The 27,304-nt window shown below is 43.5% G+C and overlaps 1 protein-coding gene across 7 annotated transcripts in view; it reads left to right on the top strand.

Annotated features, from left to right (window-relative positions):
- The window catches only part of MATN2 (matrilin 2), a 136,366-nt gene that overhangs the window by 75,366 nt on the left and 33,696 nt on the right, over positions 1-27,304 (top strand). For all 7 annotated transcript variants that reach the window (XM_045454117.1, XM_045454114.1, XM_045454111.1 and 4 more), the window contains 2 exons: positions 12,587-12,709; positions 21,444-21,566. In XM_045454117.1, coding sequence (XP_045310073.1) covers positions 12,587-12,709; positions 21,444-21,566 — 246 coding nt within the window. The remainder of the gene's footprint in view (positions 1-12,586; positions 12,710-21,443; positions 21,567-27,304) is intronic.

Genomic DNA, 27,304 nt, shown 5'->3' with positions numbered 1-27,304 from the left:
AGCAAAAGGCATATTTATGGTAATCTACGTAAATAGAATTGTCCCTTTATATACTACATCGCTTGAAAAGGACTGGGCTGGTCTTCAGCCAATGCGGAGGCTGTTTGGGATGGCCTGACTTCAGGACAGCTCATGTGTTGCACACTCACTTGCTGGTGGGCGAGCTTGCTGAGTGGCCCCTCAGGGACGTAGGCAGCCTTCCTCCTAAGTATAGATCTGCAGTTCGGTGACAGTCCCAAGTGGCCGCCAGGTGTAAAGCCCAGCTGTATGCAGGAAGACACCATTGTCAGAGGCAAGGAACAGTGGCCTCAAATGCGGACCCCAGGGAAGAAGTTTCAGGAGCAGTGCTTAGAATTTCAGGCACCAACTTGCCATCGGGTGAGTGACTTCCCACTTGAGCAACTCCACATTGTATGACCTGGTGGGAGGTAGGAAAGGTGGGGTGGCATCTGATTTCTTCAGTGAAGGGTGATGGTTCTCCTCAGCACCTGGAGAGCGGGCCAGCACATCCCTCACGCCCCCGACCAGTGGGTCTGCAAAACACCTGAAACTTGCATGGTCTCTTTCGTCCTTCCTCCAACAAACAATGCCCGGCAAACAGTAGGTGTTCCATTAACTGAACTCAGTACTTAGGAGGCAAAAAATCTGGAGGCAAAGGAAGGGAAAGGGCTCGACTCACACCAGACCTGGAACCTGCATTTTTCTGACTCTAAATCCTGCGTTTTCTCTTCTTCCCACACCCCATGGTTTTCAGGGACCTTGTATGTCTTCCTTCCCATAGTGAATGATTATTATTTTGCACATAGAATTGACATTTTCCAGCACGCTTTGATACTTAGCTAAGGATGTGGAAGGAAAAAGCAACAAAGCAAAAGCATGGGTGTCCTGTTCTTCGCAGGTGAGGATAGAATGGGTTTGCTTGCTTGTTTGTACACACTGATGGGAATGAAAATTCCACTCGTCACAAATGGAATTGGTCTCCAGAGCGGTTCTGTTTATTTTTTTCTTTTTTCTTTTCATTTTTTTTTAAATGTTTATTTATTTTTGACAGAGAGAGAGACAGAGCACGAGCAAGGGAGGGACAGAGAGAGAGGGAGACACAGAATCCGAAGCAGGCTTTGGGCTCCGAGCTGTCAGCACAGAGCCTGATGCGGGGCTCGAACTCATAGACCGAAAGATCGTGACCTGAGCCAAAGTCGGACGCTCAACCGACTGAGCCACCCAGGCGCCCCTGTTTATTTTTTTCTTAATCTGCTGGTGGTGACAGCAATAGGTGGCAAGGCACCACATCCACTAGCACGGGCAACAAAGAAGCCGACATGTAAACACCAACTCTTACTATTTTTGCTTCATTCATTTGTACTCTACAAGCAACATACTTTCGTTGAAGATGAGGATTAAACACATGAGAAAATCCCTATTAATCATTTGTTGTATTATCTGCTGGACTTTTCCCCATAGAAATATCTAATTCAAAACATTTTGTTAATGTTTAACAAAATGAAGTCATACTATTTATTTTGTTTAACCTATATTTTTTCCCTCACCAGTTGTTAAATGGGTAGAACTTTGGGTGCTATTGGGTCAGAAGGAAATCAGGCCATTGGGAATAAGGCCAGGGGATAAGCTTCAGGAAAAGGGGTGAGGGTGACTGCTTAATTGGGTGAGGGAAGGAGCAGGGAAGGCCCAGAACATGTGTGAGTGACGGGGTGGAGGCGGCGGGGGGGGCGGGCAGTAGGGGCCATTGCCTGGGGCAGGAGGCCTGCCCTGGCCCTTGGGAAACTGGAGGGTGGTGAGGAACCCAGTTTTCTGAGTATTGCCAAATAATTGCCTAATCATCCCTGTGTATTAGAGGACCTTTGTGTCTCTAAGGGTTTTGCTGTAACTTTGGGGGTTTGACATTTGCTGAAGAGCAACAATCATGAGAGTAGATGCTATGGTTGCCAGGGAGCTGTTGTGGACTGTGTTTATCAGAGATGGGCATTTCTCTGCTGCTGAGTGTATGTAGAATGCCTTTCCTTGGGGGGGCATCAAGGCAGAAGAATGGGAAAATGGGGAGAGACTGTGTGTGACCCAGGCGTCATCCACCAGATATTCCTGTCATCCTCCTCCCCAACCAAGCACCTGTTGGGGGCTGGGAGTGAGATGATTACGTGCTGGTGGGCCATTGTTGCCAGTTTCCTTGGTTAGGGATATGTTACAAATTTTCAGAAGGTCAAGTGCTTCTGATGGGTTTATGCCATAACAAGTGGTGACGGTAATAGAGGCTACAGAAGGTCAGAGAAGAGGGTCGTTATGACGGCTAGCGTGGGGGAACATCTGGGCAATGCAGGAAGGGTAGCCATTGGACAAGTGCCCAGGGCAAGGGGAGATATTGAGGGCAGTAATGGTGTGGGGACAGCAGTGGTCATTGGGAGGGGCAGGCCTTGCTCCTAGGAGCTGGTGGAGGAGGGGGAGACTGTCACAGGAATGCCACACTGAAAGCTTAACAAGCAACCTGACCTGAAGACATCAGTCTGAAGGGGCTTGTCAAAGATGAAGACCCCGGGTGTCAGACTTAGACAGGAAATTTAGAGAAGCAAAGGCTGGTAAGGACTATGGAAGCATTCCATCAGCTGCTAGTTTGGGTGGCCCGGAATGTAGATGGGAACGTTTAAGAATATGGGGACCATAAATCCCAGTTAATCCAGGACGATCCCAGTTTATGCCTTGTTGGCTCAATTCTCAATAGCCCTCCCTTTCACTTTCAAAGGGGTTCTATTTTGGGTGATAAATGATAGGATCACCCTGGTTAAAACCAGTCTGACTTAAACAATGGAAGAGACCAGCTCCAGCTCTGCTGAAGCAGAGAATTCCTACAGGTGTGAAGTAGAAGACGGAGATACCAGGTGGAACCATAGTGTTCAGGGCTTTGAAAATCAGGCTGAAGAGTCTGGGCTTCATCTCTGGAAAGGAGACACTGACAGGTTTCTAATGGGGAATGGCAAATGCAAAGCCTCATTTTAGGAAACTTAATCTCCTTGTGGTGCACTGCAGGATAGATTCCAGAAGGAAGATGGTGAGGGATGGAAAGACCAGTTAGGAGACTCTGGCAGCCTTCAGGGGAGAGGTGACAAGAGCCGGAGTTTGAGTGGTGACTGAAGAAATGGAGAGGGAAGGAGTAGAGATGAAGAGAGGCTGTAAATAAAGGGGAGGAGGAAAAGTCAAAAGTGCTTTCACTTGAGTTTGGGCTTCCATGACTCTGAAAGAGAATGAGTAGTTTTAGACCAGGTGAGTATGAAGTTGTGGTGGGACCCCGACAAGGATGTGTCAAGAGGGAGGAGAAAGGAGCACCGTGTGAAGAGAGATGGGTAGAGCCATCGATGTAGCCGGGAAGCAGCTCAGTCCATTTCTTTCTGAATTTTAATTTCTACTTATTTTTTACTTTAAACATTTATTTGTGTGTGTGTGTTGTGTGTTGTGAGCCCAGGTCTTACTGGGCTCAAACCCCAGTTCTGCTGCTGGCTGGGCATGGGTCATTGCATTTCTGAGCCTCGGTTTTCTCACCCATATCGTAGAGTAATAATACCTACATCATAGTGTTTTGCGGGATTAAATAAGGTAGCGAGTAAAGTCTCTCATACATGCGAGACAGTTATTACTATGATAGCATATATCATCATCATCATCATTTCCTGGCCGTCATGAAGTATGGAGTGAGGAGAGAGTGAAGGCCTGAACTTTGCTGGCCTGAGCCACACATAGGGAGCAGGGAGGACAAGTGGGGCAGGAAAAATATCCCTGAAGGAACAGCCTAAGGTTGGGGGCAGGGGTGGGAGTGGGAGAGGTGGGTAAGAAAATCAAAAGTCATGGGATAAGATGAGAAAGAGAATTTCTAGGCCACGGCAATATTAATGTCATGCTCCAGCGAGGCCAAAGGGAACAGAACTTAGGGGAAAAGCCGTTGAGTTGAGTCACTGATTCATCTCAGCAAATATTTCCTAACTCTCTGCCAGGCCCTCTTCTGGGCGTTAGGGACACAAAGATGACCAGGAGCCCACTGATGATGATCAAGAGGGGCGGGATAAAGGGCAGATTTCAGGAGAAGGGGTAGGTGGTAAGACAGTGGGGGCAGTAAGCCTAAACTATTTATTTAAAGATGTGCTAGAAATTCACCACATCCAGCTACGGGTGAATGGATGCAATTGTTTTCAGTTTCAGCATCTTCAAAGCTGAGGTTCTAGTACTTTGACTCATCCCAGAAGTATTACTATGACCTGCATGAAAATTCAATTCGTAGCCAGACTCAGGACTTTTTAGGCAGCATTTCCACACTTTGGAGTTAGTAGAACATTAAATTCCAGTGTCGAAGTCCCATTTCCCTAACTGCTCATTTCACTCTGGACAGGACTGAATTTATTTCCACATTCAGGTGATTGAGAGTAGATTCCCAACTAAGGTCCTTTTTTGTATTGAGTTCCCTGTATTTGTAATCCATCAGCTACCACTAAAGCTGTGTTAATTTCCACCCAAAACAGCATTTTTCAGAGACCATTTATCTCTATCTTTAAGGGTGAATTTCCTGCTGTGCTTGTTTACCTCTGGTGTTTACCCACTGCCTTGTCTTTAGGGATAACTTTGGTCCTGTTTGCATCTTATCTGCCTAAACAGATTGTAAACCCTTGGGGATAGAAGTCAATGATCATACTTTTCATCTTTCAGAGTAGACTTGCGGTATGTTTCAGTGCATTGACTGAGGCTGAGTGATTGACCACAATCTCAAGCACTCGTGTATTTTTAAAAAAATCTTGTCCCCTTGATTGATTTTTAAATTACAAAATCAATTTTTGCATATTAAAAAAATTGTCGGAGTACAGATGTATATAAAGTCAAAACCTGAAAGTCATTCCTCCCCACTTTTACTTTCTGGAAGTAATCACTGCTAAAAGCTTGGCTTCTCCTTTCTGCCTTTCTTCTAAGATGTCTTATGTATAGTATTTGCTTGTCGTCACCATCCAGGGTTTAGCATAATGCCTGATTGTATAGTAATTAATAAATGGTTGTGGAACAAATGAATGGCATTAAAGTATCCTATAACCCCCAAATTCAGTGGTATCTGAATAAAGATGCAGGGTAATAAAAATATAATCTACATTTTTTGAATGTTACTAAGTCATTGAAATACTTTATGTAGAATTGCAACAACCCTATGAAGTAGGTACTGTTGTTACCACATTTTATAAATCTCTTAAGACCTGTCTCTGTTTGACTTTATCTGTAAATTGAGGATAACAGTAATACCTATTTCAAAGGATTGTTGTGAGGGCTGAGTTAATATGTGTAAGGCATTGGGACAGTGCTGTGTTTGTTAATATTATTACTATCATTATATTGTCTGCTACATGGGCAACCGATAAACATTAGCTAAGTCTGAATTTCTATATCCTTTATAAATTTTTGTCTTATGAATGGTTGCATTTAATAGTACGTCAGGTGTATGCCATTTGCAATGACACGAACAGAACTAGAGTGTATCATGCTAAGCGAAATAAGTCAGAGAAAGACAAATACCATATGATTTCACTAATATGTAGAATTTAAGAAACAAAACAGGTGTAACATAGGGGAAGGGAAAGAAAAATAAAACAAGATAAAAACAGAGAGGGAAGCAAACCATAAGAGACTCTCTCTTTTTTTAAAGAATTTGTGCTTTTTTATTTTTTTTTAATGTTTATTTATTTTGGAGAGAGAGAGAGAGAGAGAGAGAGAGAGAGAGAGGGAGAGAGAGACAGACAGGGTGTGAGCGGGGGAGGGGCAGAGAGAGAGACACACACACAGAATCTGAAGCAGGCTCCAGGCTCTGACCTGTCAGCACAGAGCCCGATGCGGGGCTTGAGCTCATGAACCATGACAAGATCATGACCTGAGCCTAAGTCTGACGCTTAACCTACTGAGCCACCCAGGCGCCCCAAGAGACTCTAGAGGACAAACTGAGGGACGATGGAGGGGTGTTGGGTAGGGGGATGGGCTAAATGGGTGATGGACATTAAGGAGGCCGCTTGTTGGGATGAGCCCTGGGTGATACATGTAAGTGATGAACCACTGAATTCTACTCCTAAAACCAATACTACACTATGTGTTAACTAACTTGAATGAAAATAAAATCTTGGAAGAAAAAGAAATCATATTGAGGCCCATACTCAGAACTATGGTGGCACATAGCTTGGGGATTTAGCACGGCATTACTGCTGCCTTCAGAGATATTTTTTTCCACTAGATTCTCCTCTACCAATTGTCCTCAGTAAGGAGGGGATTGTTGATAATTAAGTGGGGGACAAGTGTGGGAGGATCCATCTTTATATTGAAATGTCAGGTTTTTAGTTCATCAGGTAACTGCTCATGTTTGGAGCTTGACCTCCCCCATTTCAAGACATTAAGTATTGGATCTGTCCCTATACTGGTTTCCTAAGGCTTCTGTAACAAAACCACAGACCGAGTGGCTTTAACATTAGAGATTTCTTTTCTCACCGTTCTGGAGGCTAAGGTTCCAAAGTCAAGGTGTCAACAGGCTTGTCTTTCTCCTTGGCTTGTAGAAGGCCACTCCCTTGCTGTCTCTGTATGTGGTCTTTCCTCTGTGAATATGCATACCTGGGTCCTCTGTGTGTCCGTATCTCTTCCTCTTAAAAGGACATCAGTCAGATTGGATTAGGGCCCACCCAAATGGCCTCATCCTAATCGAATCACTTCTTTAAAGATCCTATCTCCAAATACAGCCACAGCCTGACTGGGAACAGGACTTAAACATACAAATTTAGGGTGGAGAAGACAATTCAGCTCAGAATATTTCCCTGTTGTTATCAAAATGGATAAGAAACTTTCTCCAGGTTTTGAGATCCTGCATAGAGAAATCCAGTTGTGCTCTGGTGGGAGAGGTTTTGTGAATCTGACTCTATATGTGTTATCTTCTGTATACTCAGCAAGTCAACTGCTTCTCCAATTTCTCTAATGATGAACTTGGTTTTTCTTACTCTGTCATCAACAAGCTTTAAAGCCCAAATGCTCCTCTTTGAAATATCCTGTTTCTACTAATGCCATCCCCTTGCAGACTGATCCCCACTGAGGCAACTTTGGATTGTGACCACATTGTAAATCAGAGACCATTGATCTTAGGCTTCATTACCTTGCACCAAACTATCGTTTATCCTTGGACACAGCTGAGTGATTTTGCACATATTAGGCAGAGACTGAATGTGGCATGACTGGCTTCTAACCCTGAGATTTTAACACTTTGTGATCTGGAGGGTCCAATTCCCTACAGCCAGGGAATTACCCTTTCTGCTTATAAATGAGAGCATAGATATGTCAGGCAAATAACTGAGAAAGGATTTTATTGAAGGAGATGAGGACTTGGAACAACAGAAGCATTTCTGAGTTACACACATAGAGCACATCCATACATCTCCCTAAACTTGGCCTCTCTTATTACAAGTACAGTTTTGCAACCAAGAAAGTTATGCAAAGAACCCAAAATGTGTGGCAAAGGATGTCAGAGTTGAATGAACTGGATCTCTCTTGGTCTTAAAAAGCTTTTAGGTTCACGTGCCTGGAAGCAGGCTCCCCGACATGTAATGTTGTACTGATGGCCTCCGCTGCTGTGCCCAGCAGCCTGGCAGTAAGCTAGAGAGTGGCCCTCAAATCAAGGTGGGATTTGACACCTTGGGGTTTTACAGTCCAGGGTCTTAAGACCCAGGAATGCTTAAATCCCGCCCTGCCAATCTCTCCTCACCCCTTCAGTTCCCCATATTACTGAGCACATAAAAAACAAAACCAGCAAGAGAATCAAAGTCCAGGAGAAGCCTTCTTACTCTGTGAGATTGGGCCTGTGGTTGGCTGAGAGACGGAAGGTATCTTTCAAAGAGTGGAATCATTAAAAACTGCATATCCAAACTTATCTTAACCTTTTTATTTTCATTTAAAACATATGAATGTACTTTTAATAAAAATCACCTTTACTTACACCTTTAAAAATTACTATTTTAAGTTCATTTGTTGAATGCATGATTTAAATTTTTTTTCTTGCATAAAACATCCCCGTAATGTATGCTCCATGATTTTCAATTTTGCTTTCTTTAAATTGGAGCAAGGATTTGAAGACTTCTATAAAGCAATCTAAGAGCAGAATCCTTATAAATTTTTTTAAGATATTTTTTTAAGTTTATTTATTTATTTTTGAGAGAGAAAGAGAGAGCACACATGCACATTTAGTGTGCCCTGGGCATCAGGTCCTATATTTTCAGAAGGAATGAAAAGCATTGATGGATTAGGGATTGGTTAAGTGGAGGTCAGTTAAAACAGCTCATCTGCAACTTTATTAACCCCTGATCCACCCCTGGATGTTCTAGAGCATTCTGGAAAAAGGCAAGTTTGGAGTATAAGGCTCGGATTTTAGGCCTAAGCAAAGCCTCCAACCTGTCCTCAGTCTAATATGGGGCCAGCGTACTCAGGAGTTCTTCTGAGGGACATAGATGGCTGAACTCAGAAATTACACCCGCGTGGTACATAAAGAGGAAGTTTCAAGAGAGAGGGAGAATCTGAGCTCCTGCCTTTAGGTACAGAGACCAGCTCACTCCTCATTGTAGTATTGTCAATTTCCTGGAACTTGGAAGTCAGATCAACATCTCTTCTCTTTGGGGGGAACACTAAAATGTAGGTGGCCTGAGATGGCATGGGCTGACTGATGGCAGATACCCATATCAGGGGTTGGGAGATTCTTAACATGAGGCCCAACACGTGGAGGCTGGAGGTGGGAAGTGCCTACTGCCAACACAGGTCAGTGCGGGCCACTGCATGGCCCGATTCTGTGACACAGACTCGGGCACATGCCAGGGCTTGGTGTCCTTGATGTCTGTGTCCTCCGTTTCTGCAATTCTTTGCTTAATATGACAATGGTTCTTGAATGATGAGCTATTAACTTTTAGAAGGATTTGGTGCTACGGCAATGTTTATGCTTTGACTCAACTCCATCCACTGGCTAACATCCCATGACATGCAGATCCTGTAACTATGTGAATGTCCTGTTCCCACAATGACTTGTGTATTAAACCCTCCATTATTAGGCGCTGTTAGAACTCTTTGGGGAGGTGAAGTCACAAAAATGATACTTTAGACAGAGAGTTAATGAAGCCTGGAAGCAAAGGAATAAACAAAACACAGGTTATTACCCTTTAAAACTGTAGACTTTGGGGCGCCTGGGTGGCTCAGTCGGTTAAGCGTCTGACTTCAGTTCAGGTCATGATCTCACACTCTGTGAGTTCAAGCCCCGCGTCGGGCTCTGTGCTGACAGCTCAGAGCCTGGACCCTGCTTCCGATTCTGTGTCTCCCTGTCTCTCTGCCCCTCCCCTGCTCGTGCTCTGTCTCTCTCTGTCTCAAAAATAAATAAAAACATTTTTAAAAAACTGTAGATTTTCCCTTTGCATCTTTAAAAATTTTTTAAGTTATTTATTTATTTTTAATATAATTTATTGTCAAATTGGTTTCCATAACATTTATTTATTTTTGAGAGACAGAGCATGAGCAGGGGAGGGGCAGAGAGAGAAGGAGTCACAGAATCCAAAGCAGGCTCCAGGCTCTGAGGTGTCAGCACAGAGCCTGACGTGGGGCTCGAACCCACGAACCGTGAGATCATGACCTGAACCGATGTCAGACACTCAACCCACTGAGCCACCCAGGCACCCCTACCCTTTGTATCTTTTGATCGCTGTGTTAAGTATGTCCTTGCCCTAGTGGCGCAGGGTTTTGTTTTTCAAGTCACACATGTGTATTAATTGCAGATTCCATTTCCTTTTTATCATTTCCAAGTTTCTGATGTCAGAATATCCTAAAAGTGATAGAGGGAAATGTTTTTTAAAGGAGAAACAAATCATCCATAATCCCACCACCTTGACACAGCAAGAATTTTTATTTCTAATTCCCAGGCTTCAGGCATGCCTTTGGAGCTCTGTTTTACCTGGGTGTCACCTCTGTAAATATTCAGTTTTGAGATCTACTTTTTTCACCACATTTTGTCTATCTTCCTATTTACAATTATGTTAGGATTATAATGTTAACAACTGCCTAATGCCTGAATCTTCTCCCACAAAACCCAGTGCACCTGTGCCCCCCGCCCCCCACCCCGGCCCCGCCGTCAGTTTACAGCCACTCCGCCCTCATGCCAGATCCCCCAAGTCAGCCTCAATCCTTCTTTCTTCCTCCTGGCTCGCCTCTATTCCGGCAGGACCCCCACTGGCCCCACCTCAACTCATACCTGGTGTATTAGCTTCCTAGGGCTGCCATCACAACGACCACAAACTGGGTGACTTACACCAACAGAAATGTGGTACCTCCTAGTTCTGGGGCTAGAAGTTCAAAATTGAGGTGCTGGCAGGGCCACGTTCCCACTGGAACTTGTAGGGGAGAGTCCTTCCTTGTTTCTGGAGGTGGGTGTTGACCCTTGGTGTTCCTCAGCCCGCAGCCACATCCCTCCAGCCTCTGTCCTCACATGGTGGTCTCCCTGTATGTCTGTGTCTTCACGTGGCATTCTCCTCTTCCTAAAAAGACACCAGTTGTATTGGATTAGGGCCCACCCATATGACCTCATCGCAACTTGATTGTATCAGCAAAGACCTTATTTCCAAATAAGATCACATTCACAGGTACTGGGGGTAGGACTTCCGCATTCTTTTGGGGGACACGTTTAACCAGAACACCGCTCCCCTGTCTCCCCCCCACCCCCCACCTCCGTCCTGCACCAACGTGGTTGAACCCTCCACCATTCCCCACTGGGATTATTGCGCTAGGCTTCTAACTGGCTTTCTACTGTCACATTTGCTCTCTATCATCTATTCTCGATTCCTTTGTTTGGAACCTTCCAATGACTCGTCCTCAATGAGAGTGAAAGCCAAAGTCCTCGTAGTGGCCTCAGTCCCTCCTGACGTGCACTCATTCTCCTCTCCCACCTGTCTCTGCTCCGGCCACCCTGGCCTCCCTGCTTGTCCTGCAGCATACCAGGCATAGTCCCACCTGGCAGCCTTTGCATTTGCTGTTTCTTTTGCTCAGATGCTTACTCCCCATTATCTGCTTGGCTCAACCCTCAGACCCTCATTTAGGACTCTGCCTAACGGCCGCCTTCTTATGATGCCTTTCCTGACCACTTCGGTCACCCTCTACCATCCTTCTAGCCTCCCCATGGTAGCTATGGCTTTTCCCCGTTTTATTTTTCCCCAGGATACTCTCTCCACCTTCTGCAAGCCTATCTTATTTACTTACTGTATTTTTTGTCCACCACCACCACTATCCAAGTGTAAGTTCCTTGAGGCCTGGAATTTTTATTTGTTTTGTTATTTGCTCTATCCTTAGCACCTAAAACAGGGCCAGGCCAGCAGTAAGGTGTTCAGTAAACATTTGTAGATTTTTTTTTTTTAATTTGTTAGTGATTTTATTTTTTTTTTTCAATATATGAAGTTTATTGTCAAATTGGTTTCAACATTTGTAGATTTAATGACAAATAGGACAAGGCATTTTCTTATAAATTACTAAGCCATTTACCATTATTAAATGTCCATCTTATTTTCCAGATTTTTTTGTCACTGTAAATAATGCTGCTATAAATAGCTTATTTCATATGCTTAATTTCTCCCTTTTATCAGTTATTTCTTTGGGTCACATTTCCACAGTGAACACTGTCAAACGTCCTTCCAAGAGGATTTTTTGTCAATTTATAATGCCACCAGCCCTGACTCTGTTTCCATGTTGCCTTGCCACCATCGGGCTTTATCCCTTCTTTATTTTTGCAGTTTGATAGTTATTAGTGTCGTAGGCTTTGTGATTGTTTTGATTTGCATTTCTTAAGCTTTAAGAATTTTTTTTAAATCTTTATTTATTTTTGAGAGAGAGACTGAGCATGAGCAGGGGAGGGGCAGAGAGAGAGGGAGACACAGAATCTGAAACAGGCTCCAGGCTCCCAGCTGTCAGCACAGAGCCTGACTCAGGGCTCGAACTCATGAACTGTGAGATCATGACCTGAGCTGAAGTCGGATGCTCAACCAACTGAGACACCCAGGCACCCTGCATTTCTTTAACTTTTAAATACAATTGGTCATGTGTTCTTTAGTTTATCTTCTTTATACCTGTATTTTTTTTTTTAATGTTTATTTATTTTTGAGAGAGAGACAGAGCTCGAGTGAGGGAGGAGCAGAGAGAGAGGGAGACACAGAAGCAGAAGCAGGTTTCAGGCTCTGAGCTGTCAGCACAGAGCCCAACGCAGGGCTCGAATTCACCAACCATGAGATCATGACCTGAACCGAAGTTGGACGCTCAACCGACTGAGCCACCCAGGCGCCCCTCTTTAGTTTATCTTCTGAAGTAAATTGCCGATCTAGACCCCTGATTATGTTTTGGGTGGTCGCGGGGGAGGTGCCTTGGAATCATATTTATTCATCCGCACTTTTTTGGGACAACCATCTTAATCCTCGTTGATATTTGTTATAAGTATGCTGTTATTTCCATTCCATACTATTATTCCCTTTCCTGTCTGCGTGTCTCCTTCAACTCTGTGTTTTCATATTTACAGCCGTGGACTACTGTGCCTCGGAAAACCACGGATGCGAACACGAGTGTGTGAATGCTGATGGCTCCTACTTTTGCCGGTGCCCTAAAGGATTTGCTCTTAACCCAGATAAAAAAACATGTGCAAGTAAGTTACCTACAAAAAGAGTTTGTGTGTGTGTGTGTGTGTGTGTGTGTTTGACAGTTTTTGGCTCTCACATTTTATTTACTTACTTATTGACTTACTTTTAATTCCTGTGTAGTTAACATAGTGTTACATTAGTTTCAGGTGCATAGCACAGTGATTCAACAACAAAAACTTTCTTTGCTGCTATTGCTGTGGGCACCGTGGCCGGGGAATTCTCCCAAGCGTTATCGTGGCACAAGATGATGTGCTGCGGAGTCTGATGACTTCTGCCCCATTCTTCCTCTGTCAGGCCTTTCGTCACTTGTCCTAGGACCGTAGTCCACCCTGTCTCAATATCACCCTTCAAGGCATTTGACAGAGGTGTCTTTCATTGGAGACCACACGTGGGAATGTTCTTCCAGCATCTGCTGAACGTGCTGACGATCAGACCATCTGACTTCATGCTGGCTCAGCCGGGCTGTGCCCATCAGTATTAACAGAGCTTAAAAAATACTTTCACTGAAGCTCTGTGGCTTGTGGGCTTCAGCTCTGCCTGCACACGAGCATAAGAAAATCGCTGAGCCTGAAGGAGTTGAATGTGGTTGCTTCGGGGTGGGGGAGGGGCGGGTGGAGGGTGGTTTGCAGAGAACTGCTCATTCTTTTGTTTGATATATTTAGTTCTATTTGATTTTAACTACACACATACAGGTCAGAATTCACTTGAGCTCCCAACATCTGACCGTAAGAACTTACAAACTAAAGATGTTTTGCGAAAGGATTCCAAAAGCGTTCTTTTACATGTAAAGGTATGTCAGAGCACTTAAGGGATTGTGTAAGGGTGATCATCCTGTTGAGGGATTCACTTGAGAGAAGGTTGTTTTTAAAGGATTAAGGCCCAGCATTTTTAAAAAGTGCAGCTGAATACCAGGTTAGTGTACGTTATCTCTGAAACATACATCAAGGAGAAAATAGGATTTCAATTCGTAAAAAGTTCATGTACCCACCGCCTTTCCAAAACACATTGATTATGGAAAGCAGGATATACGTGGACAGTTTTTTAAAAAGCACGCCCACAAAACTCCTGAAACCTAAGCTTCCTCTTCAACCCTAAATATCAATAGCTTATAAACGCCGGAGCTGGAGACAAGGGTGGAGCCTGGAATTGCAAGGAACACGGCCAGTCAAAATATGCATTTCTAGAGCCCTAACCATGTGCCAGTAACAATGGACAAAGCGAGGGCCTTCCTGGAGGAGGTGATATTTTGGCTGAATCTTGAAGGCAGAGCTGTCATTTATTCACCGGGCAAAGAAGGCTGAGACCAGGGTGGCCGGGAGGAGGAAAGATGTGCCAAGATACAAGCCAGACAGGCTCAGGCCCACACCTGGCACACGACTGGCATGCGGCTTATTGAGAGAAGAAGCGGATGATGAGTGGCCTCCTCTGGTCCTGGTCTCCCTTCCCTTCTGAACATTCTGAACTGTAAATCAGCAACCCGGGCTGTGGTAACAGCTGGGAAGGTGGTTGCCAGGTTGACGGGTTGGTCTGTTCCTTAGAGAGGAGGCCATGTGCTGCCAAGGGCAGTCTCGGCCTCAGAGCAAATTCTAGCTCTTCTGCTATTTCACTGGCTGGACTTGGGCAATTGATTTGTGCTTCAGTTCCCTCAACTGTAATAGGGGATCATAATACTGCCTGCTTCATAGCGTTGCCTTGAAAACTAAATGGGGTAATCCATATAAACCATTTAGCAAATTGTCTGGTGCTGAGCAAGTTCTTTTAAGGCATGATACTGCCTTCAACGACTTTAAATTGGTATTTATTGAGCACATACCACATTCCCGAGCTAAGTTTAATAGTGCATAAAAAATTCAAGACTTGGCCCCAGGCTTCCACTGGGATGAGACCTGGAGGAGAACACGCGTCCTATCCAGTCTGCCTCCTGCCTCCTCAAAACTCCTTCCCTGCCTGAGACCCCCCGATTCCCACCCCCACCCCCAGTTCCCAGAGGCTCGCCATCACCCCCATCCTGTGGCTCAGTATGTCTCCTATCCCAGAATCCCTGGGGACGCGGAGAATTACAGGCCCCAGGATGATGCAGGCAAGGAGACCCTCCAGTCAACACGGAAGCTCAGGCGTGCTGGGAGAAGAGGTCTGGCTGGGAGGCAGGGGAGGACTGGTCCAGCTGGGGGGCCTTGCCAGTGAGGCACGGAGCCCAGCAATTCCGGCGTGTCTCTGGACCCTGTCGGAGTCGAGACTCAGAAGTAGGCAGGGCTGGGTACTCAGAGGGGTCTGGGTGGGCAGCATCCAGGAGATGTGTCCCCTAGAAAAAGGACCCCCTTCCTATCATGCTTGGGGGCAGGGTGAGAACCAGACCTGGAAAGGCTACTGCCAGGAGGAAGGAGGACCCCCCCGCCAGCTTTCTTGGAAAGCTGCGAGAGTGGGAAATAAAGTGAAGCCCAGCAGTAAGAATGGAGACCCTTGGGAGCACCCCACATCTGTGAGGGACAAGAACAAGAACTGTGAAATAGGGGCCAGTTAAAAAGACAGAAACAGGATGGAGGTGGAAACTCAGAATCAAGACAGTCATCCTGTTAGTAATTAATGAGGCATCACATCAGCTTCCAGCCAAGTCGGCCTGGCTGCTGCTGTGGTGTTGAGAGGTTTTTTTAAAAAATTTTTTCCACTTCTCGTAAACTTGCAAAAAAAATGAAATAAAACAAAAGATACTCAGTTCCTTAAATTTCATCTCTATTTTTAACCAAAAGTATATTTGAAGGCTAACCCAATTAGTAAGTGTAATTATTGTCTGAAAATGTAGACTGTCAATGTAATATACCAACTGTGATTAATTTATGATTAAACCAAAGTATATATAATAGAGCCTTATGTTCCTGAACAAAGAGTGTAATTTAAAATATGTAAGTATTCAAAAAGCACCACTTAAAAACATTTTTTTTTTAATGTTTATTTATTTTTGAGAGAGGGTGAGCAGAGGAGGGGCAGAGAGAGAGGGAGACACAGAATCCAAAGCAGGCTCCGGGCTGTGAGCTGTCAGCACAGAGCCCGAAGCGGGGCTCGAACTCACAGCCCGTGAGATCATGACCTGAGCCGAAGTCAGACGCTTAACTGACTGAGACACCCAGGTGCCCCCCAAAAAGCACCACTTTTTATATCAATTCTTTCCCCTAAAGCAACCTATCCAAGTCTATCTGAATATTTTGTAGAGGTGAGAAGAGTGGAAACATGCAGGTATGGTAACTTTGCAAAATATTGCCAAGACTTTTTTTCACTGTGGGAAAATAGACATAATATAAAATTTACCACTGTAACCATTTTAAAGTGTAGAGTTCAGTGACATGAAGAACATTCGTGTTGTTATGTGTTGTTATGCAACCATCACTGCCATCACTGTCAGAATTTCCTTCTTCTTTAAGGCTGAATAATATTCCATTGTATGCATACATCACATTTTGTTTACCCATTCATCTGTCAGTAGACACATGGGTGGTTTCCACCTTTTGGCCCTAGTGAGTAATGATGCTATGAACATGAACGTACAAGTATCTGTTCAAATCCCTGCTTCCAAATTGCTAGATCATATTATGGCAAGACTTTTTAAGGTCTGATCTGAAACCACTACTACTGAGCCAGGCACGAGAACCTTCTCAGATGTTCAGGGTCTTTTCCTGAGAAAGATAGAAGACTTCAGTCCGCTGGACAGGGATTCATGTCTTTGGTATCAAGGAGACTGGGGGTTTCAAGTCTAATGCTTAATCATCTAATACCTGTTCTAACGAGTAAAGGTAATTGTAGACATTTATAACATATAATAGCATGTTGCTATTCATTATTTACTGACTTTGAGATCATTATAGTCATTATTTTTTAGACTCCATTGATAACTTGGTTGGCATTTCCATCCTTTTTCAAGTAGGAATGCTTTGCATAGAGGAAAGTACTACATGAATATTTATACTTGCTTTAAAACTGAAACCTGGAGGAAGGAAGTAATTTTATACTGAATCCAAGGCATAAAATATAGAATGTATAGAATTTAGGTTTCATAGCCAACTTATGGTTAACCTACTGTAATATGCTACTTAGTTTTGTGAGATGAATTTTTGTACATGAATCAAAGATTCTCAATTGGAGGGGACCTGAAAGTTCAAACTAGTTCTAACCCAACCACCCATCTCACAATATTCCCATCATGCTGTCATCCATCCTGCACTTAAATACTCCTACTGACAGGACACTCACTACACCCCATGCAGTGCATTCCATTTTGTGCAGCTCTGACTCTTAGAAAGTGGTTCATTAAACTGAGCTGAGAATGACTTCCTTGTACTTTGAAACTAAGAACAAATTAGGCTTCTTGTATTTTCTCGGTCATTAGGACTAAGTCATATCAGAATAACTTTATTTCGCTTAGTAGACTAGCTAGGCCTGGAAAACGTGGTAGGGACTATCTGTACTTTCACAGACATTGGACCGATTTGCTGATGAAGGCCCTATGCCTCATAGACCAGATGGAGGAACGTGTGCTGGATGAAAGAATAATTAATTGTTTGCATCTATAACTGGCTGAATGTCTGTACCCAGAAGATGTTAGTTGCTGAGCTGAGATCCTCACGGAGGGAGGTTTTTTAAGCAGCCTGCCAAAAGAAGCCTGAAGAACTATATAAGAGCTGTCTTATATCCTTAGTGATCCCTTGTTGGTTCCTAGTGGGCGGTGTTTACATCTAAACCCTCCAAAACACTCCACTGAGAGTAGTACTGATAATTGAGGCACCTGGGTGGCTCAGTCAGTTGAACATCCGACTTAAGCTCAGGTCATAATCTCACAGTTCATGAGTTCAAGCTCTGCATTGGGCTCGCTGCTGTCAGCATAGAGCCCACTTCAGATCCTCTGTACCGCACCCCCATCTTCTCTGCTCCTCCCCCACTCACACACGCTCTCTCTCTTTGTGTCTCTGTCTCTCTGTCTCTCTCTCTCAAAAATGAATAAATATTTATATGTAAAGAAGAGTGGTACTGATAACCGTTTATTCATTCAACAAATATTTGTCAAGCACCTACTATGTGCCAGATGCCATTGGAGACACTAAGTGTGCAATGCTAAGTAAAACGAACCAAAAGACTTCTGTTTTTTTGGGCAATAGCTTACATTCTGTTGGAGCAGAGTAGATGAGAATACAGGGCTCACGAGAAAGTGGAATCTGAACAAACACTTGAAAGAGGTGACAGAAGGAGGAGACTTTTGAAGCAGGGGAAATACAACACCAGTGCAAAGGCCCTGAGGCAAGAACTGTGAGACTTGGCAATGATGAGGGACAATAAGGAAGTCCATATGACTAGAATAGAATGAGACATAGTAATGTAGTATGGTCCACAGAGCATACAGCCTGTCCTCTCTATAGTCATAGGTTTGCTCCCCCAAATTCCAGTGATACCTGTGAGCTCATGGCCACTTCCCTATACTGAAAGCCTAAAATGGCTTTGTTTGTTGGCTGTATTTAATGTTTGGGTATAGACATAAGAAGCTATACACGTTGTCCCCAGCAATTTTCCCTGATTATTTTCTTCTCCATTACTGGGCACTTCCCACACTGTTCTTTTTTCTATATTTTAATGCTATTTTCCATGGCAACTAGTTTCACAATTATGAATGTACATACTTGTTTTTAATACCTTTCCTGACTACAAAAGTAACATATACTTACTGTAGAAAACTAGATCATATAGAAATGAAGTTGTATAAAATGAAATGATCTGTCATCACCCAAAGATAACCATTGTTAATACTGACTTGCTACATTTCCCTCCAGCCTTTTTATGCATATGAATATATTTTTATAGAGTTGAGATCATACAGTATAACATTAAATCATGAGTATTTTCACATGTCATTTTAAACTTTATCAAAAACATTTTAATGTCTTCATGATAATCGTACGTATGTATCACAAAGTGTTCAATAATTTTTTTGGCTACTCTGATTGTATTGTGATAAATGTCTTCATATGTAAGTCTTTGCATTTTCTGATCATTTTCTTAGGAACAAAACACAAAAGGAAAGTTACTGAGTCAAAGTCTGTTAACAGTTTTAAGGCTTTTGATGTATATTGAAAGTTATTTCCAAAAAGTTTTACCAATGTATACTCTACTGTAAGCGTTTCGAGGAGGCGATTGAAAAAATTTTTGCTAAAAGAGAAAATTTTTTCTCACTGCTCTTTTTATTATCATGTCTAATTACCTTTCATCATAAAATTAGGTAGTAATATATAGAGATAATTGACAAATACATGTTTTTTGGTGTTATTTGATTGATGAATAGTCTGTTCTAATTAAAATTAACTGAAGAAGAATTAGATCATATGAATAAAGGCCTCTGTTTATTAAAGAAATTGAACTTGTTCTTATAAACCTTCCCACAAAGAAAACACCAGGACTAGTTGGCTTAACTGGTGAATATAGGATGAAGAGCTAATATCAATACATAAATTCTTCCAGAAAACTGAAGAGGGAACATTTTTCAACTTATTCTATGAAGCCAGCGTTACCCTGATACAAAACCCAGGAAAATACATTACAAGAAAAGAAAACTACACATAAGTATCCCTCATAAAATTCGTGTAAAAGTTGTTTAAATATTTTTAGCAATCAAATCCCACAATATGTAAAAAGGATAATGCATCATGACCAAGTAAGATTTATCCCAGGAATCCAGAGTTGATTTAACATTCAAAACGTGATCAATGTAACTCACAATATTAACATACTAAAGAGCAGAAACCATAAAATCCAACTCAAAAGATACAGAAAGAGCATTGGACAAGACCTGACATTCAATTTTGATTAAAAAAAATTTTTTTTTAATCTTTATTTTTGAGAGAGAGAGAGAGAGAGAGAGTGGGGGAGGAACAGAGAGAGAGGGAGACACAGAATCCAAAGCAGGCTCCAGGCTCTGAGCTGTCTGCACAGAGCGCCATGCAGGGCTCGAACTCATGAGCTGCAAGATCATGACCTGAGCTGAAGTCGGACACTTAACCGATTGAGCCACCTAGGCACCCCTCAATTATGATTTTTAAAAGAAAAAAAAAACCTTTCTGCAAATTAGGAATGATAAGAACTGCCTCCATCTGATGAGGTGCATCAGTGGAGAAATCATCAAGCAACACCATACTCAATGATGAAAGACTGAATGCTTTCCTTATAGGATCAGAAACAAAACAGGATGCCCACTTTCACCACCTCCATTGTATTAGGGGTAAAAAAAGGGCGGGGGGAGAAATGAAATCTAGGTTGGAAAGGAAGAATTAAAGCATCTTTATTAACAGACAACAGGGTCATCTATGTAGAAAATTCAGTGGAGTCTACAAAAAGGGGCTATTAAGTGAGTTTAGCAAAATTGCAGGATACAAGGTCTATATACAAAAAACAACTATTTTTTACATTTTTTCAATGGAGAATCAAAAATTAAGATTAAAAAAACCATTTACCATAGCATCAAAAATATGTACTACCTATGGACAAATTTGACAAAAGGTGTGAAAGACTTGTACTACAAAAACTACAAAACATTGCTAAGGGAAATTAAAGAAGACTTAAATAAATAGATATATCACATTCATGGATCAGAAGGCTTAATACTGTTAAGCTGTCTGTCCTTTCCAAATCTATACATCAAAGCAATATCTATCATGATCCTAGAATCTAGCTGATTCTAAAATGTGTGAAACGCAAAGGATTAAAACAGTCAAATGGATTTTGAAAAAGATGCCCAAAGTTGGAGGACTTAAACTACTTGATTTTAAAAACTACATGTTTTTCCTTTTAAGGATATTGTGCGCCTTTCTCTTACTCATCTTGTTTCCTCTGTTACAGGCTAGGAAATTCTTCATTATTAAAATTCTTCATTATTAAAATGATAGCCATAGGTCACATATTCTGTAATATAGTAAAATCCTCATCAAAACAAAAATATTTCTTTTATGACCCCATCAGCTGCTAATTATTTCAGGCAGTTTTAAACAGTGTGTTTAATTCCATTATAGCAAAATAATCAGACCCTTCAATAGAAGTCTCTTTCCCTATCTAAAAATACTCATATAAGTAAAATCCCATTATAAAAAATTCCATGTAACCTTTCTTTTCTCTTGGTGTTTTGATTTAAATTAACGTGTACCTAGAGATCACAATCTCTGACTGTGCAACCTTGAGAAAATCTAAGTGCAAATGAGTCCCGTGATGTAACGAGGGCAGTACTCTACACTGAGAATATCTCTGTCATTTATTCCTTCTTTTTCCCAGGATCTGACTTTGTGTCCTATTGTTTGGCTCAGTGTCTGAGGGGTTTAAGTGGTCTGGAGTTCGACTTGGGGAAGATTTCCATTGTTTTAACTGCATAAATTCCATAAAACTTTGAGCTAAGCTCTCTCTTCCCAGCTTGCGAGACAACAAACAACACTCAACCACGCTTTTATTTTAGTGGCTTTTAACGTGAACCCAGACAAGGAAAGCATCTTCACAGATTCACTTGCTGCATAAACATTTTGTAACATGTTGAGAAAGTTCCCTCTGGGAGGCCATATCCCTAAACATGGAGATAGCTTCACTGAGAGATCCCTTCATAGCAGGACTGTTTGAGGTTACAGGAATTTATTATGTAGGGAAAATTAAGAATGAAATCCCCTTGGTTTTTCTCTGTGATCTTTATTATTTTGTTCACCATTCTTACGATTTTTCTCTTTCCAGAGATAGACTACTGTGCCTCACCTAATCATGGATGCCAGCACGAGTGTGTTAACACAGATCACTCCTATTCCTGCCGCTGCCTAAAAGGTTTTATCCTGAATCCAGATAAGAAAACCTGCAGAAGTAAGTTGCACTGGCTGTAGAAGGGCTTGTTCTGATAAATGCTCTGCTAATTTTCCTTTTCCTTGCAAAACTTCAGCAAGTATACGTGTACTCAGCATTTGTGCTCACTGATACTATTCTGCCCTTTATTTTACCTTTTGTCACTCCCAGTTCTGTGATGGAGATGATTTTTAGAGATTGACTAGAATGAGTCTGCCTATGGGATTCACTGAGCAAAGTCGAGGCCCAAACCGAAGCCCTAACCTACATGAAATGAGGGCGCACACCCTCCCTCCTCCTTAGCCCCACAGCATGTATTTGGGACCTTGCGAAAGAAAAGCCTGGGCCCGGAGACAGGAGGTAAAAGGGATTCGTTTCTTCCGGTCCTACCACATGAGACACTTGCTGGCCGCTAAGAGGGGAAAATTGCTGCTCTATCCTCTTTGACATAAAGGAAGGAAAAAAACAGGACTCTGGGGTATTTCCGCAGAGTTCGAGAGGTACATGGCATCAGCAGGATGAAATTAATGATGTGCTGAGTGACTCAAATGCCTGTCGGCTGGCACATCAAGGGGGGTCTAGAGCATGAGCCCCAAATGGGATCTCTTTACACTAGACTGTTCCTGAGAAACCACTAGAATGGGAAGTCCACAAGGACAAAGATTCTCCTGTTTTTCTCACTCTTGAATCCTCAACACCTCAAGGGTTTGGCACGTGAAAGTGCGACACAAGACGAATGAATGATTGAACGAGTGAGTAAATAGATCTCTCTGAGATTTATCATCCTGGAGAAATTGCAACTCTTATTTGAATTGCTCAGTCTTGTTAGAAAGATGGCCCTTTTGGGGCGCCTGGGTGACTCTGTCGGTTAAGTGTCTGACTTGGGCTCAGGTCACGATCTCGTGGTTCATGAGTTCGAGCCCCACATCGGGCTGTCTGCTGTCAGCACAGAGCCCACTTTGGATCCTCTGTCCCCCTCTGTCTCTGCTCCCTGCCCCCACCCCCACCGTCTCGTGTGCTCTCTCTCTCTCTCTCAAAAAAAACATTAAAAAGTAATTAAGAACGATGGCCCTTTTAAGCCATACAGGTTGTGAACTTTTTAAAAGTATTTCCATAGTCAGTCCACACTTATGTACGCTGAATTGTTTGTGTTCTTCTGGCAGTGGTGTTTGTAGAACTTTCTGGAACCTCCATTTAGGGGTGTATTTTCTTATGCGCTTCTTCACCACCTCTTCTGGGTGATATGTATGGCAGTGCTCTGCCTCAAAGCAGGACTGAATTTTCAAAAGTTTGGCCACGTATTTCTTTTGAAAAAGCACTGTGGGCTATGTCACTGAATCCAGACAAGCCACATTCTGCTCCCAGCACGTGTGGACTTACCAACTCACTCTAACAAGTGTTTGACCTTGGACGGTGGTAGATGGTTGTAGACACCACGTTTCGAAACTGGTGCCTTACAAAAGGTAATCCCTGCTGCCTAGCCTCGATGCAAACCCTGGAACCATTTGAGCATGAAATGGGAATTTTAACCGATGGCATCATTCAACACACGAAAACAATGAAGTGGAATATTTTTCATTAGACCACACATGCATAACTATGGTGGAAAACCAACTTTTCTGGACTGGCCACGCCTCTCTGTGCTATTTACACCTTCTTCTAGGTCTAAGTGTGTTAGTGGCTGACTACACCCAGGGAAAATCAGTCGCAGGTGGACCCGTTTGTGGACCGAAAGCTCTTCTGTGGGGAATAATTAGATCCGGTTCAACTCAGACACACACATTGTGGAGGAAAAGGGGAACAAGTTAGGCATGTGGCCATCAGGGCAGGGGAATATGCTTGAAAGTCTTCATCTCTTACCAGTCATCTAGGATTCCCTCGACCTCTGCCTCACATCCTGCCAGGAGAGGCGCATGCACTAAGAGAAGGGTCCAAGGTGGTACATGCATGCATTGTTATCAAGAGGGGAGGGAAGTGGGGAACAGAAGGGCCAGTGGAGAGGCAATGACCATTGGGAGCGGTTTGACCGCCGCAGATGGGCCTGTTCGCGGGTCGTGGCCCTCTCCACAGTCCCCAGTCCTCCTTCATATATGTTGAGTGATTATAGCTCCATTTCCTCTTTAGCCAGGTGCCCTACTTTTTCATCCAAGAAAAATGGAATTTGTGTCTAAAACCCGATGTCCTCATCAGCCCTTCTCCCAACATCCTGCCTCATCGTTACATTTTCCATTGTCTGCTGCAAACCCAGCCCTGGGCTCCTGAGGTCAGCCTCCTAGAGCTGCCCCTGACTTCATGTTTGCACTCAGTCGATTATGGCAGACAGCTGTTCACGGCAACGAGCACTCACTGTCTCTCTAGAGCATTACATGGAAGAGGGAAGCAAGAAATTAGATTTAAATCTGGAGTTTGTTATTAGGAGTTTGAGGATCTCAAGAGCATTACAGATCTCAAGCTCAGGGTACAGCCATTTACGTTTAATAGACAGTTGATGGATGTGGGCTATTTTCAAATCTAATAAGACATCTATTTTTCAGAGGAATTTGACGTTATCCAATTAAGGTGGAAAACACAGTTCAAGGCAGAATTCTGAAGAAAAGTCTCTCGGCCGGGATTTATTCTTCCTCCTCATCCGGGCACAATTTCTTTCTCTGGAAAGTAATGTCATTGATTTAAGGCATAAATTATTAAGGCGGTGGTGCAAAGCACAGAAGCCAGGACTGGCCTGGCTGTCGAGGGGGGGCCCGAGGCTGGAATCATATGTGGGTGTGACCCGGGGAGCTGGGCTCCAGGATTGCTCATGCTGGGCACCATAGCTGGTTTTCCCTGGAGCTGGAGGCATCACACTCTGAAGAGACAGGATGGAGATGGGAGGGCTGGTCTTAGCAGTGTCACTCATACTGGCTGTGTGGCCTTGAACAGGCTGCTTTTCTTCTCTGGACCTGGGTTTGCTAAACCAAAGGAACACAACTTTAACATCTTGTAGCCTAACCAATTTTTCTGAGACCTGCTAACTGTGCCACTCCATTGGCATTATAATTTACTGTCCAGGGTCACTAATCTTACATGTTTTGATGTCTTACCTTCTCAGTGAAGTCTCCAGCTTTTTACGAGTTGGCACGCATGAGCTCTGTTTAAATTGTGTTGTCGGAGGGGCAGTTGGGTGGCTCAGTCAGCTAAGCCTCCAACTTCAGCTCAGGTCATAATTTCACAATTCATGGGTTTGAGCCCCACATCAGACTCTCTGCTGTCAGATCCTCTGTCTCTCTCTCTCTCTCTCTGCCCCTACCCCATGATTCTCTCCCTCTCTCTCAAAATAAATAAATAAACTTAAGAAAAATAAAATACAATTTTTTGTCTGACCGTTCTGCCAACTGACCTCTCATGGGGCTCACTGGACACTCTGGGCTTCACCAGATAAAGCTACCTGCAAGCCTGTCCCACATGTAGTACCATACATTTAGCGAGGAGACCAGACCAGACACGGGGCACATTGTAGGCACTCCGTAAATACTAATTAAGTAACACGCGCATAAAGAAATGTAACTCAAGCATGTAAAGAAAGCAGAGATCTGCAGTTACTTTGCCATAAGTAACCATTTGGAGTCAGTGTTGAATTGCTGTTTGCCAGATAGCTGAGCGAGAACATCTTTAAGAATCTAAATGTTTTTGGGGCGCCTGGGTGGCTTGGTCGGTTAAGCGTCTGACTTTGGCTCAGGTCATGATCTCGCGGTTCCTGAGTTCAAGCCCCGCGTCGGGCTCTGTGCTGACAGCTCAGAGCCTGGAGCCTGTTTCAGATTCTGTGTCTCCCTCTCTCTCTGCCCCTTCCCTGTTCATGCTCTGTCTCTCTCTGTCTCAAAAATAAATAAACGTTAAAAAAAAAAAAAGATTCTAAATGTTTTTCAGTTTAGGTATTTTGTAATATAAATCTTTCTTAAAGACAATGCTGGCTTTTAAAAAATTGTGACAAAATATATATAATATAAAAATGGCCATTCTGACCATTTTTAAAAAATGCTTATTTATTTAGTTTTGAGAGTGTGTGTGAGTGCCAGTGGGGGAAGGGCAGAGAGAAAGGGAGAGAGAACCCCAAGGAGGCTCCGCGCTGTCAGCACAGAGCCCAGAGTGGGGTTCCATCTCACGAACCATGAGATCAGGACCTGAGCCGAAATCAAGAGCCGGTCGCCTAACCGACTGAGTCACCCAGGCACCCCTGACTATTCTAATACACTTCAGTGGCATTAAGTACATTCACATACTCTTTTTTTTGTTTAATGTGTATTTATTTTTGACAGAGAGAGAGAGAGAGAGAGACAGAGCATGAGTGGGGGAGGGGCAGAGAGAGAGGGAGACACAGAATTTGAAGCAGGCTCCAGGCCCTGAGCTGTCAGCACAGAGCCTGACCCGGGGCTCGAACTCACGGACTGTGAGATCATGACCTGGGCTGAAGTCAGACGCTCAACCGACTGAGCCACGCTGGCGCCCTAGTACATTCACATTCTTATACAACCATCATCCCCTTAAACTCCAGAACTTTTGCATCTCCCCAAACTCAAACTCTGTACCCATGAAACGACGACTCCCCGTTCCTGTCTGCCCCCAGCTCTTGGCAACCCCCATTCTATTTTCTGTCTCTCTAAATTTGCCTGTTCTAGTTACCTCATGTAAGTGGAATCACACAATATTTGTCCTTTTGTGTCTGACTTATTTCACTTAACATAATGTCTTCAGGCCTCCTCCATGATGTAGCGTATGTCAGAATTTCCTTCCTTTTTAAGGCTGAATTCAAGTCCCTGCTTTTGATTCTTTTCGGTAAATGGCCAGAGGTCGAATTGCTGGGTCATATGGTAATTCTGTATTTAATTTTTTGAGGAAACTCCGTACTGTTTTCCATAGTGGCTGAATGCTGCCTTTTTAAAACTGGGTTTACTGAAAGTAACTTCACCCCTCTCTAAGGCGTTAACAAAAGGACTCCTGCAGACCCTCCCCTATGTGGCTCCAGACTGTAGCACCCTTTGTACTCTGTCTGTCTCTCTCTGTCTCTCTCTCTCTCTCTTTTTTTTGTCTGTTGGTATGTGGCCAGTGTTCTATTGACAGGCCCCTTTTCCTTCACTGAAGCCCCTAGTTTTGTGGCATTGTATTCTGCTCCACACAGGTAAGGTTGTTGACGAGTTCGGGGCTGATGAACTGAAACCACACACAGCTAACGATTTTCTGGCCCCCCTCATGCGGAAGGGATGAGTTACAGAAAGTTCCCAGGGAGCGATGACCGTTGTGGTGACATCTCTTCTCCCAGGCCATTCCCTGTGTGTGGGGAGAGTTCTCTCCATGTGCTCAGTCTGCATCCACTTCTGCTCAAACTCTGTGCACGTGGCAAGTTCCATCCGCCGGTCGCCTGGGAGGGCACATCACGGACCCTTGAAGGGATGATTGCCAGGCTGGCTGAGATCAGTCACGATTCATGGCTGTGGGGTCAGGGCGCTAGTCCCAAGAAGACAGGGTAACGGTTGTTGGCAAGGCAACCCACAGGGTCTGCCACGTCCCTACAAGAAAGAACAGCGCAGTTAAACAGATCCGGCTCAGCCACAAGAGGGACGATTTCCTCCAGCACCAGTCTCCTAAAGGCCCCCCACAAGCTCATTTTATTTCCTTTTACAGTTCTCCATCTCCCCCATAACCTGCTCTTTGGGGGGGGGTGTCTTGTGGTTTTAGCATTTTCTACCAGCAAATGAAATGCTAATTGGCTCCTGCCTATGATGACG

This window comes from Leopardus geoffroyi, chromosome C3 (assembly GCF_018350155.1).
Source record: "Leopardus geoffroyi isolate Oge1 chromosome C3, O.geoffroyi_Oge1_pat1.0, whole genome shotgun sequence".
Taxonomy (NCBI): domain Eukaryota; kingdom Metazoa; phylum Chordata; class Mammalia; order Carnivora; family Felidae; genus Leopardus; species Leopardus geoffroyi.
Note: the sequence above shows the minus strand (reverse complement) of the source record. Positions and strands in the feature narration are given on the sequence as shown.